The sequence below is a fragment of the Megalobrama amblycephala genome, linkage group LG8 (genome assembly GCF_018812025.1).
Source record: "Megalobrama amblycephala isolate DHTTF-2021 linkage group LG8, ASM1881202v1, whole genome shotgun sequence".
In the NCBI taxonomy this organism is placed as follows: domain Eukaryota; kingdom Metazoa; phylum Chordata; class Actinopteri; order Cypriniformes; family Xenocyprididae; genus Megalobrama; species Megalobrama amblycephala.
The window spans coordinates 12,392,159-12,406,617 of record NC_063051.1 but is presented as its reverse complement, the minus strand read 5'-3'; the positions used below and the strand labels follow the sequence as shown (position 1 = coordinate 12,406,617).

General features: G+C 35.5%; 1 protein-coding gene across 5 annotated transcripts in view; it reads left to right on the top strand.

The window, feature by feature from the left end:
- The first annotated feature begins 8 nt into the window (after positions 1-8).
- Positions 9-14,459, top strand: part of dip2bb (disco-interacting protein 2 homolog Bb) — a 45,298-nt gene continuing 30,847 nt past the window's right edge. For 4 of the 5 annotated variants that reach the window (XM_048199338.1, XM_048199336.1, XM_048199337.1 and 1 more), the window contains exons 1-3: positions 9-144; positions 4,571-4,671; positions 4,773-5,088. In XM_048199338.1, the coding sequence (XP_048055295.1) occupies positions 5,004-5,088 (85 nt within the window). In that variant the 5' untranslated portion in view covers positions 9-144; positions 4,571-4,671; positions 4,773-5,003. Of the gene's footprint in view, positions 145-4,570; positions 4,672-4,762; positions 5,089-14,459 lie in introns of those variants that run through there. The other variant, XM_048199335.1, reaches the window with a different exon arrangement.

The window sequence follows — 14,459 nt, the reverse complement described above, 5'->3', positions numbered from 1 at the left end:
TCTTGTACATTTAATGAGATGCTGGTTTTGTGCTGATTTTTATTATCTTGTTTTCAAGGCGTTATATTCCTCTGTGTATATAGAAGTGGTACGATGGGACTTGTGTGCGTGACTTCTCTGTGTACATGGAATAGCTTGGATGAGGTGTGTATGCATTGTTTATCAGTGTGAGCAGTGTATTATAAACTGTGTGTAATGCCTTTAAGTTGAAATGTCTAAATGATGTGACATTTCATGTAGGACATGTTTTTGAATTAACATTTTGTCCATCACCCCTTCAGTACATCCCTATCCTAACCCCACCCTTACCTCTTTCATCAAAATCTACCTTAAACTATAAAATTAGAGGACACTGGTTGGTCAACTGGATTGTTTTTCCAGAAAACCGTATAAAAACATTAAATGTAATTTTAAAGGGTCATGAAACCCCCCCTGTTTTAGCCTGGTCGTTCACACCTCTGAGCTGCAAAAACTCTGTTAAAATGGGCGTGTAAAGCTCTGGAAAAGTGGGAGTGTAGAGGGGGGAAGAGGGAAGAGAACAACCAATGAAGCACAGACATAAAACACACTCATTATACAGAATAATGAATATTAATATATGAGCACAGAGAAAATGACAACAAACTCTCAAGTACAAGGGAGAAATGCAAAAGAATATTTAATAGGGCTAATAATAGGCTACTTTGATTACGTTTACGAGAACTGCAGTCTTTTGTCTATTTCGTGTCGTCGCGTTCAGATAGGCTACACCACTGTATCAGTGTCCAGTTTGCACATATAATTCATTTGAAGAAGACTTGATGAAATATGTGTGCATAACTACACCGTGCTGGTTAATGTTTGGTGCAGGAGAATGTGTGAAATAAAAACTTTAAACACGGATACTTTACTCTGTATGAGCTATGAGCCACGTGGCTAGTGTTATTAAACTCATCGCGGAGCTCCGCGCTGAAACCGATCATATGCACGCTCCGCGTGTACAATTGTATTTTTCATGTGTTCGTATTCAAACTCCAGTTCTGACCGCATCGCAGGCAAAATACAAACACCACACATGCTGCTGTGCTGAAGGAAACATAGCCCATGGCTCGCGTGTTTGAACGCAGCTAGAGCAGGCAGAGGTGAATGAGCCGCACTTTTGTGACATTTGAATTCTCCGCTGTAATGCGATCTCATGCGAACATATTTTCCATTTGTGCTGGTAGATTACAGCAAAACAATCCACATGCACACAAGCCTCTGCTCTGGTCGCATCGCAGGAAAACACATTGTGTTGTAGCACTGAGGATACGAACACCAACGATATGTCTCTGAATGACAACAGACTGAAGCGAGAGAAGTGATACTTCCTCATTCATAATACCGCAATTATAATCTTATGCATACTACAACGCAGTGATTGGATTAAATGAGCTTTATGTCATGAATATATGTCGAAAATCGCTCGAGACAGTCTACGGTCCGTGTACGTTTTGATAGTTTGTTTTCCAATTTGAAATGAAATACGCAGAAACGAGAAAACGGTCGTTTCCCGTTTTTTCGTTTGTTAAAAAAAACGGAAAAAGGAGATTTTGACTCGATTTTCGTTTTTTTCGGGTCACGGATAGAAAACGGGAACACGACTTCAAAACTCGTTTTCCACATGTGGGCGGTCATTACACGCCCCTTTCAGCCGATTGGTCAATCAAATCTGAGCCAGTGACGTCATCTTCAGTTCGTTCAACAAAATAATAGTCCTCTGCCGCTATATCAGATGTCATAAATCGGCTTTCTTCTGTGCAACCTAACGCGTATTTCACAGAAATATGTTTGCACAGATAAAAAAGTTTAAAAAACCTAGTCTGTTTTTAAGCTGTCATTGTTTTTTTTTAAATGTAAAATGTAAATGCCTCTACATCTGTTACCAAGCGCATGACATCCTTTGGGATACTACCACCGATCAATAGGCTATAGTACATAATGATAGATTCTCTATAGATCAGTGGCTACTGGACTCATTTTTTTTTCTTATTTTAATGTTTTGTTTACATTTTATACATTTAAATTCAATCATTTAGCAGACGCATTCCTTGCATGGCTATATAGTAGACTATGAAGTCATATTAGAAAATAGGCTATCCACTGTGTGGCAACACCTAATAACGGTAACACCATCGGGGGCCTTTTTAGTTTTCCTTACTTATAAATGGCCATGCAGATTTTATCTCTTAAATTAAACACTTTTATGAACACAGTGAACATTATTATACGTCACAGTTTACTTGCTATCCTCACTTTTTCTGTCTTTCCTTCGCTTTTGAATGAATTAAATGGCCCTGAACATTTTACTTTCAATTTCGATTTAACGGCAATTGGCGATTCTGCGTCAGCTGCTTTAGTGGACAACAGCAAAACAAAAACTCTTGAATATTGAACATAGAACTTTTATTATCTTTGTAATTATTTTATTATCTTTTATTATCTTTGTAATTATTTTATTTTGTAAATATTCGTGGCTTAAACAGCGGGAAAATTTACTGTATGCATATATGATAAATGTCTGTGAATCATTAAAAAAATCCCAGGGGGTTAGTTTTAGCCTACATGAACAAATAGCAGAATAAACAACAGAACATGAGGATTCATCATCATCACGCACCTGCCGCGCTTCTGTGAACGGAGAAAAAAAGGATTCAATTATATAAAACGAATAAATAGCCTATGCGCGAAATTTATTTCACTTAAATAATTAACATATTACCAAAATGAAAGGGGGAAAAAATGCGACAATATGAGTGTCGGTTCATTTTTGAGACATTCACAGAAAGGAAACCGAGACGGCAGAAAATTTCTTTGTTTATTTTACGAGCAATGTTTTGTTTTTATTGTGAGTGTACAAAAATAATAGGCCTATTTAACCCTTCGCAGATTCGAATGGTGTTACATATATTTGACCATAAATGTCTGAGTATTTTAAGTTGTTTCCGCTTTTATAAGAAAATTCAAGTGAACGCGTCGGCGCCTAACGCGCACACACATCAGTTTTAGTAACTTGACATCACAGCCTGTTAACTGTCAAAATAACATAGCCTATTCAACCAAATATATAAAAAGTTATACTGCTCATAGCTCATTTTAAGTAGTCTGTAGGCTATACAATAAAAGCGTTCAAATAATAAATATAGTTTAGCCTCCAAATCGTGAATATTGAAACATTTGGATTTGTGTCAAATTAGAGAGGTAGTTATAACGCCGGTTTCTGTTTCAGTTCAGCTTTAAATTAATTCGTTTTATATATATTATTTTTGTAATAACTAAAATAGCTATGTAGCTGTAATTTTAATCTTTAATGTTTGATCTTTACATATTCCCTCAATCTTTTAACCAAAGGGTTATTAACATTAGCCTATATATTCAGCAGGCAATGTTAGGCTATATAAAATAAATAGAGAGATGAGCTATTGTTCGTTTTTCAAAACTGCTTACACTACTTATTTATTGTGATTTATTCTATTTATTCAAAATAGAATAAAATAAAAACTAGTTTTTTTGTTTGTTTGTTTGTTTTTTTTAAATCTGTGCTTTACCCGCTCCTCTGTGTGGGTAGCGCAGTTTCAGCATGCATATTAAACTACAAACCGCATTACAACAGTCTGTGTGCTGATTAACATTTCTGAAATAAATATTTCTGTGAAATACCCGTTAGGTTGCACAGAAGAAAGCCGATTTATGACATCTACTGATATAGCAGGAGAGACTGTTATTTTGTTGAACGAACTGAAGATGACGTCACTGGCTCAGATTTGATTGACCAATCGGCTGAAAGGGGCGTGTAATGACCGCCCACATGTGGAAAACGAGTTTTGAAGTCGTGTTTCCGTATTCTATCCATGACCCGAAAAAACGAAAATCGAGTCAAAATCTTGTTTTTCCGTTTTTTTAACAAACGAAAAAAACGGGAAACGACTGTTTTCTCGTTTCTGCGTATTTCATTTCAAATTGGAAAACAAACTATCAAAACGTACACGGACCTTTGGGGTTTTATTTTACATCTTATGTTGTTAAATGATTGTTTATTTATTATATTAGTGTTGCGTGTATGATGTATTTTTTTTTTTATTATTATTTGTGTGTACAACACTGTGCACCTTCTTCTATATATTATTATTTTCCTCTGCTTGTGGAAAAGATTCTTGTGATGAACTTTAATTCATCATATGGCTTTCTTTTTACCAGTAGTGTTTTTTTTTTTTTATGGTGGTTGTCACTGTTATAAAGATACAAAACCGATTTTAGTACTACTTTGGTATGTTAACATTATACCAGTTAAAGAAATCCTTATTTTGTACTCTAAATTTCAATCCGTAGAACTTAAAATGTTGCTACTGTATTTTTAAGGTAAAGTTTTTACCATAAATTTCACAGATTTTTCTTACAGTCTATGTTAAATGAGTAAAAGTAAATAAAAAGATCCAGTAATAGGCTATGTAAATCACGTTAAAGGAATAGTTAACCCAGAAATCAAATGGAGCTATTATTTATTCAACTGTAGCCTATGTCGTTTATACTCTATATAATTTTTTTTTTATAGAAATGGTTGCTATGCACTCATATGGAAAATAACTGCGTGAAGCCAAATGTTTTCTGTTTCACAAAAGAAAATGCAACCTACGGATTTAGAAAGACACAAAAGTGAGTAAATAACGACAGAATTTTCATTTTAGTGAGAATTATTCCTTTTAACCATTGCTGTTCAAGATATTACATGAGATAAAGATTCTCTCTCACCACAGCAGAGGGAGCAAAATCGCCACGGCTTTCTGACCACAGGCTCAGACTCCTCATCCCGAGCCCTGGTCATGTGACTCTTCCCATCGGCTGGGATTTCTCTCTCGGCATGGCGGAGATGATGGAGCTTGGTCTGCTGTTTAATACCATTTGTTATTCACTGTGAGGAGGACACGGGTGTTTTTGTTGTCGGTTAACCGTTCTACGCCGTTCTTTCCCCCCGGTTGCTGGACATAATGGCGGAGCGCGGTGTGGATGTGTCCGCTCTCCCCCAAGAGGTCCGGGAGCAGCTCGCTGAGCTGGACCTGGAGCTGTCGGAGGGTAAGCCTTTAAACAACAAGGGCTCTTCCTTTCTTGTTTGAATGCGTGCGTTTGGATAGATATTATGTGTTGATTTGACAGGCTCAGTCGTGCATCCTCAATAACAGCATCCACACACAGGTTCCGTGCTGATGATGCTTCAATGTCGCCGCCGCTCGCGGAAACATACTGACCTCCTTTTCTTCATCTCACTTGTTCAACATCGCATTTATTTGCAGTTTAAACGTCTATTCAGCTTTATTTTCCTCTTTAAATGTCCTGACATTGGTCTTATATGTTTCCTTATTTGCTGTTATGCTGTGCAAAACGAAAACACCGAGTCTGTGAAGCGCTGGACGTATTTATGTGATTATTTACAGGCCATGGTTATTCGGCATATGTCCTCTTCATATTTACAGACTTCATCAACTAGTTGTATTCGGTGTTAGTTGTATAGTTGATGTTTACTGTCAATGGAAAAATATACAAAATATGTAAAATCATTTAAAAATAGCTTCAGTAATAGTTACACTATATATTGCTGTTATTATAATGGACATGGTTTATAGGTAAATAACATTTATTTTAATGGTCGATGCTTTATTAACGAGTGTACTGCTTGATACACTGACAGTGCTATTAATAAACCGAAATCCATTTTTCCTCTATAAACAAAAAACATCCATAGGCTATATGATTCAATGAGAGGTCATGTATGGCAAGCAGTTTTAACATTTACTTACAAGGTATTAGTTCTTTTCCATGGTATTGGGTTATGTAGTTAAGAATGTTATTTATAAATGAATATTTATTCAGGTAAAACAGAAGTGGACTGTCAATATCCTAACCACAGACCCCCATCGAAATCACTAACAAAAATTTGCAATTTATGTCCAGTAAGTACTAGTGTCTTAAGAATAGGCAGTTGCAAATTTGACAAAGATGCTAATCACTACTGAATTACTTGTAAAGTATCATAAAAAGGTTAAAGTTTAATAGTATCATAAAAATAGAAACTAGTTCTGAGGAATAAATGTTTAAACAGCTTGCCATAGGACATGTAAATCGCTCACTCAAACAATGCAACTTGGCATTGAGTGGCCTGGTGTTGCAAAACTTTTTTTAGGCCTTATATAATAAATAGTATCAATGTAATGCAGTATATATGCATGAGTATAAAATTGATATAAATAAAATATTATTCTTTATTTAGCATTTTAAATGATCTCCAGCATAAAAGGTGTCTCTAAACCTCTGCTAATCTGAAATACATTGAAGAATCATAACGCAGATATGTGTGTGTGGTTGTTTACATTTTAGTGTGCCGTTATTGTCATTGTGATTCACTGCAGAAGGGGCTCGGTTTGTGTGTGTGTGTGTTTAGTCATCCTTATGTGTTATATAAGCATTTCAGCAGTGGTGTGTGAAAGATTCAGAAGAGCAAAACAATATCTTAAACAGCATTACCCAAATATAAAAAGAGATTCTCATTAATCTCTGCACCAGAGAATTGTTTGGTACAACAGCTGATCTGCCATCAGTGCAGCCCGGATTCATTCTCAGTATGTCTCCCACACAGCAAATCAAGACAGCACCTGGAGGCAGATTACAAATGATGGACTATAGTTGCTTTTGGCTTCACTTACTATTATTGGTGTGTTTTTGGATTTCATGGCAGTTGTGAACATCATCTTGTGTCCTTGTTGGTGCAATTTTGCAAACACACACCCACCTTTTTCCTTCTTGCTGTGGTTTTCTTTTATGTGTTTTTTATATTCCCAAAGGTTTGGCACGCCTGAACCGTTTCGTACGCATTATATATATGCTTATACTAAGACTGCGTATCTGTTTCTCAAAGCCCACAATGCAGTCCTGGCACAATTCACAATCCCCACCTTCAGTCCTCACTTTTTGGCTCTTAGACAGGAGAAGCTTGCTGCAGCCCTTAGAATATAGTTAAAACCCACTTGTTCAGTAAGTAGCGAGGTTTGCTTTAGAGAAATGTCTGTCATGTATATGAGCATTTGTTTAGCATCACACCCATATCTTATGTCCTTTGCACTAAAGACAGTATAGGTGACAACACAAAGAAAATGTCACAATGAAAGACTCTTTATTTCAGTCTTTGAAGGACCAGTGGGAGTAGTAAAGCTCTTTAGTAATGGCTGCCTCCAGCTCTCTTCTGCTGATGATTTTTTGTTTGTGTTCAGACATAGTAGAAGTGTATTTATGGCTATAGACAATAGTTTATAGAGCTGCTGTTATTTCTAGCCTGCTGAGATAGCATAGGTTTTTTTATTGTTTTAATAGCAGAATAATGTGTTATGACAATATTAACACGTTTGCATAAATAGTAACAGGTTTTACTGTACTGTAAAATATGATGGTATTGGATATGTTACCATGCAATTGCTTTTTGGATCAGGGTTATAATTAATTAAAACTTTAGCTAAAACAATGATTTTTTTTTTTTTTTTTTTTTTTTTTACGTTACTTGAAATAAAATAAATGTGAACAGAAGAAATAAGATATAAAATATAAAAATATATATAATTTTTTTAATGTTATTTTATTACAGCTAGTCGCTAAGACAATTTCTTTTAGATTAACTTGAAGTACTAAAATAACAAACTAAAGTAAAAATGAATAAGAACTAGGCCTACATGGACATAATAACTAATAAAAATGACAAAATACACAACAAAATTACTAAAACTTTAACTAAAATGAAAATAAAAAATGGAAAATATTATAAAGTCTAATCTAAAATATTAATAGAAACTAAAATAGTACATAAATGAAACTAAAATAACACTTTTTTGGCCATTTACCACAAAATTGACTATGAATATTATGAATAATTAATTTAATTTTACTGTATAATTCTCCCTTTCTGGGAAAGTGCATTTACTGCCCATTTTACTTCTGTCAAGTGTCATATTTCAAAGTGAGATATAGGATATTCAACGACAAATTGCAGTAAAAATATTATTTAATTAAAAAAATGTAAAGTAAAGAATTTCGAATGTTTAAATAGCTTTAATATTTAATAAAAATATCCTTACATTTTTATTACTGAGCCAGCAGAGCTCTGTAAATAATACAAAATTAAATCATATACTCTACTTAAGTATACATTTGTTTAAATATTAAACCAATAAATTTCATGCATGTAATTGTTTACAGTAACAAGATTTACAGAGTTCTACAGAGACTGCACCATCAGCACATATTAGTTACTTGTGATGAACGTGTGTTGTGAATGAAAGAGTTTATCTCTCTCTCTCTCTCTCTCTCTCTCTGTGTGTGTGTCTTCATGACAGAGGAAGAGGGGTGGAGATAGGAGGTTGTGACACACTCACACACAATGAGCACCATTGAAAGCATCAGGGCTGAGCAGTCGTGATCTCTGCTTGAATTCCCAGCACATACTCAGACGCTTTTATGCACTTAAGCTGATCAAATGAGCTGTGTGTGTGGAAATCCTCTTCCATAGCTGGTCAGCATATACTTAAAAGAGGCTTGGACCGACTGTATAATGTCTGATTGTGTGCATCTGTTCAGGTAACCTCAGTAGCTTAAGCACCCACTGTGACTGTAGGAGGACAGGCAGGTTTTCTGAGTTGTAAAGAAAAAGAGAGAGAGACAGAGTGGGAGAGAGAGACCTAGGGACAAAACAGAAAGAGAGCGATTACTTTAATCTAGGTCACAGAGCATCGGGAAGCAAATACACTCATTTACCCATGATTCACAGCAAGCTTTCTAACATGTTGCGCTGTCTCTCCCACTATCTACTCTCTCTTTTTTCCTCTTTCCCACCATGTTATTGCTTATTTTTTCCCCTGGTTTGCCTAGCTAGCTCACTCTCAAGTGCACACCACACAGTACATGTTAATAGTTAATAACTTTTGCAATGCTTGCGATATGGGTTCCTCAGTAACTGAATTATTTACCGGTCTGTGATGGACATCAGGCTCGAAAAAGAAGAGATGCACACTTTATATTTGGTAGACACGCACTAGTAGACACATTCAGTCACTGAGCAGAGCTTTTCCAAACTGCCAGTTGGAGCTTAAATATCTCTTTTATAACACTTGCCACTCAGGTAACACTTAACTAGAGCTCATGTGACTGAAAAAGGTATGAATAATTCATTTGTATATTATAATTCTCCTATTCTCAGCTATGTTAATGTATTATGTTTGAAAGTTTCAGAATTGAAGTGCAAGTGAGATAAGTATATGTATGCTCCCATTTAGTCTAGAACTAATCTAGAATAACTATCATGTTTACAGAGCGCACACAAGGTTTGTGCAGTATTCTGAGAGTGTATTTCGCTGTTTTTATTCATTTTGTGGAATGACTCCTAAAAAAATACTGACTGTTTTTGTGCAAGTGAGATGAGTAAATTCCTGCTCACATTTAGTCCAGAACTGCAATAACCATAATGTTCACAGAGCGCACACAACGCCTCTGAACTTACTCCTGATTTCTCTCAACATGGGGAAAGGAGAGGTATCAGTCAGTAAATGGGAAAACAAAGTAACTTGTGTTACTTATTTGAAAAAGTAACTCAAAAAAGTAATATAAAAGTAATGCATTACTTTACTAGTTACTTGGAAAAAGTAACCTGATTAAGTAACTTGTGTCACTTGCAATGCGTTACCCCAAAAACTGGTCTTAAGTAACAAAAAGTACCATATTTTTGGACATTTACCATTAGATTTTTTGAAGTGCGTATGTAAATACCATATATGTGACCCTGGACCACAAAACCAATCATAAGTGCCATGGGTATATTTGTAGCAATAGTAACAATACATTGTATGGGTCAAAATTATCGATTTTTCTTTTATGCCAAAAATCATTATGATATTAAGTAAAGATCATGTTCCATGAAGATATTTTGTAAATCTTCTACCCTAAATATATCAAAAATTAATTTTTGTGAGTGGATATGCATTGCTAAGGTCTTCATTTGGACAACTTTAAAGACGATTTTCTCAATATTTAGATTTTTTGCACCCTCAGATATAATAGTTGTATCTCGGCCAAATATTGTCCTATCCTAACAAACCATTACATCAATGGTAAGCATATTTATTCAGCTTTCAGATGATGTATAAATCTAAATTTTAAAAAATTGACCCTTATGACTGGTTTTGTGGTCCAGGGTCACATATGAATATAGTATTCATTCATGTGCATATCAAAGATCTGATTTGTACATTGCATCTACTAAAAGACTAAACGTAAATGTAAAGTGGATGTTAATAACAAGATGTTGGTAGCAAGCTGTCTGAGTAATGACAAATACAGTTTAATGGCACAGACATTTTTAAGGTAACTCTATTTCCCCCATGAGTACTAAAGTTTGTTAGCACAAGTGCAACGCAGGAACATACATTGTGTGTTTGCATAAACTGTTTCTGGTCTTACATTAACACAGCAATTTTAAGCATTCCTGTGCTTTTATTGTGGTTAAAATGATTTCTCCAAATATGCATAAATAATTTCTTATCTGAGTAGGCTTTTGTGTTGATTTGGTATGTATATGTGTGTATTTTGGTGGGTTGTATTTAGAGTCATAGTTGCTATGGTAACAGTAGAGTTTGCCTTAAGCTATTCTCATTCATAACGAATAAAGAAGCACATATGCCACAAGAATAGCTAAAACCCAACAGCATGACATAAAATCTTTTAAATATATTACATACCACACAGTATGACCTTTATTAGGGGGCTGCTGAAAGGTAAATTGTGTAATTTTTGTGTCGCAACATAATTGTAAAAATAGCTGAAGACAATGGAAATAGTGCTTTCCTGTACAAATCTTGCTGCAGTTTGCTAAAGGGTTGTGATTGTTTGCTTTGAGTGTTGTTACTATGTGGTTGCAAAAAGGTGTTGAATGTTTTTTGTCATGTTGTTAGGTGGTTGTTCTGGGCGGTGGCTAGGTGGTTGCTTATTGGCCCAAGTCGAGTCGTTATGATATATCTGAATTTCACATTACTATAATGAGCTTAATTGTCCCTAAAAATAATGTCATTATGTGAAAAAATTATAAGGGTCCTAAAAGTATACTTTGTTTTCCTTATTTAACCTTGAACACGGTAAACCACACTGTAAACACAGGTCAGATCATTCTACTAAGTGAATTAGGAAGGATACACCTGAAAAGGCATGTTCCCAGGCGTGTGAAGTGGTAATTTGAGTCTTGTTGTCACCTGCATGCACACACCCTGGTAACCCTGACTTTACTGTTTCCTTGAGCAAGTTTTCAAAGCCGGTTTGTGGATCTGGTTGTATAATGTAGAAAGAAGCATGAACAGATAAGAATGAACTGAACACCCTGTTGTGTCTTTTTTTTTTGTCACTCTCTGTCTGTCTGTGTTTTTCTCTGTCTCTCACAGTCTGTTTTTATGTTCTCAGCAGAACAGGAAACCATGTCATAGGGTAGAAGATTTAGCACTGGAGAACATGACATCATCCAGAGGGAAAGGAAATGTGTGTGTGTGTGTGTGTGTGTGTGTGTGTGTGTGTGTGTGTGTGTGTGTGTGTGGAGACAGAATGTTGGATGTGGACAAAAGAACAGTGAAGAAGGGCAATGAAATTCAACTTCAGTACAGTGTGATACAGTGTTGGCAGTTGCTGAATGGTGAGTCACCATCTGGTGGTGGGTAACCAAGGCTGTGTGTGTGTGTTAATAGACACAATGGAGAGATAGCTGTATTGTGTCTTGAGTGAAAGTCATTGTGTGAGCTCTGTTGTGTCATAGTGTTTCAGGGCCAGTGATGCAGCACACAAGAGGGAGGGTGGATATGGGTAGTTAATGCTTTTCAAAGGAACAAGACAAGTTCTCTGAGTCAATAAATTAAAAAAGAAAAATCTCTATCTCTCTCTTTTGCTCTACTCAGACACAGATCCAAGATCCAACTTTCCCACAGTCCGAGCAGCTGGTGGGCATGTCTGTTGTACAGAAAGTCACTGAGAGAGTAGAAGGTTCAGTCTCTATTAGGGGTGTAATAAAAATATATCGTGTCACAATATATCGCAATACAAAAAATGCAACAATATGTATTGGGTGTAGTTCACCCAAAATTACCTTTTTTTTTTTAGAGTTTTAGTGTCAGTTCTACATTGAACTTCTATATGTAGTGTTGAATATAATGTATAGTAATGCAATGGGGGAATATTTGTGGGTCCTGATAATGCCAAATGTCTTGTGTTACCAGTAAAAAGTGGCCTACATTATTTTAAATATATCTAGTCAATGACAGAGTGCAAGCATATTTGCATTTTTCTCTATTTTCAGCTTCAGAATCATGAATATTTTTATTCTGGTATCAACATTGTCCTGTGCATTGGGTTACCAGCACCATGTCCATGCCTATTCATTTCCACCCCCAATGTAATACCAAATTTAGCATTTTAATCAACAGTTAATTTTTTGTTAACCTTTTACCATATGTCTCGAAGTATGGCAATAATACCGTATCGTGAGTTCAGTATCGTGATATGTATCGAATCGTGACATGAGGGTATCGTTACATCCCTAGTCTCTATTGTATTTATTTTTTACAGCAAATGCATAATGTGAAACCATTAATATCAGGAATATATATATATATATATATAATGGAAAGGAGGTGAAGAAGGACGTCACTCTTTTAAGAGATAATATAAAAACTTTTTTTTTTTTTTTAAAGTACAATTATTCCATTTAGTTTCTCAATTAATATTCGGTCATTAAATGCATGTAAAATAATTATACAAGAATGACAAAAAAGTTGTTTTCATTTACACTGGTTACTTGTAGGTTACTGATCTTGATAATCACACAGTCAAACAATAACACTCATGTAGCTTTATCTCTTAAAAGAGTGACATCCTTCTTCACCTCCTTTCTCTCAGGTCCCAAAAAATGCCCATGTTTCTGTCTGTGTGCATGCATGCCAGTAGTTGTTTATGTATGCATAAACTAAATAAAAAATGCCAGGGACAGGAAAAAACTACTTTACTGAAAAAGGTCACTTGTCACAGGACTTTTGCCCATAATGCCTTGCAAATACAAGATTACAGAGCTGTTACGATTTGCAGTCTGAATGAGTCCAAAATAAGTGTCCAAAAGTCTGCACCAGTGATGCCTAATGTTTTAAAATCTGTTCAGATTTGTACAGATCTGTTCGTGTAGTGTATTCCAGCCTTTAGGGTCTGTTATTAAAAAACTAAATATGGGTAAAAGATGTAAAATAAGTGTTTGGATTAGATCTTTATGATAAAGGTTGGATTACAGAGTGGATTTATGGCATTGGTTCTAGTTAAAATAAGAATTGCATCACAGGCCAGTACAGTTTGGGTTGTAGTCCTGGAATAATTTATTTTTTCAGGACAGTTTTGCAAGACAAGGGTTTGCAAATTAAATTCAGAATTAAGGCATAATGTCTAGATTATTGTGAAGAGTACATGCAGGTTATATGGTTTAGAATGGGTAATTTGTCTATATTACTTCAAAAGGAAAAGTTATAAAATTCCAAATTTAGAATTATGATTTGTGGAAGTAAGATTTTGAGGGGGTATATTATAGCATAAATGTTACAGGTTACTGTTGCATGGACTGAGAGTGTGTGATGTCGACTAACTTTAGGCCATGCCATGTGTATGAGTGAGTGATCAAGGATAAAAGTAGATTTCTGCCTTAGTCTGTTGTCACTCACTTCACATTATCATCACTCTCCCATCAACCAATCACAATCCATCTGAGCCTCAGTGTGGACTGGACCACATTAGGCCACCAATAAAACCTTCCAGTTTGCAGCAAATTTGGAGACTGTGCCATTTATTGCAGTCCAAAACCATTCTTTCTGAATAACACTCAGAGAATCATATACAAAATGAACACATATACACAACCCCCTTCATAGCTACATGTGATAGAAGAGTCTGTTGAAGCTAAAAATATCCCATGGTGCAGCTGGGTTTGGTCCTCATGCATTACTTATGGGAGTTGACTCTTCTTTAGATATTTTCCCTCTTTTTTAATGTGGAAAATGCTTTGAAAATGCTCTTGAAAGAACGGTTTGTTTAGTGGCCTTTCTTATGAATCTGTGCGGTTTGCTGTCAACGATTAAGCGTAAGGGCCAATCTGATTTCTATGGGATTATAATAAATATATTCGTGTTATCTCTTTTGAAATCTTTCCCCTTCAGGGGATGTGTTGAAATGAGCTTGAGCTGCTCACGTATCATAACCAAAGCTCTCTCCATCCTGCATAATCCCACTAGATTACACATTCTGCTCTCTTTCACACTCACAAGCACACACATGAATCCAACATTAACTCACACAAATCAACTTGGCTGTCAGAATGTAAGAATGTGATGATCTTTTAGGAT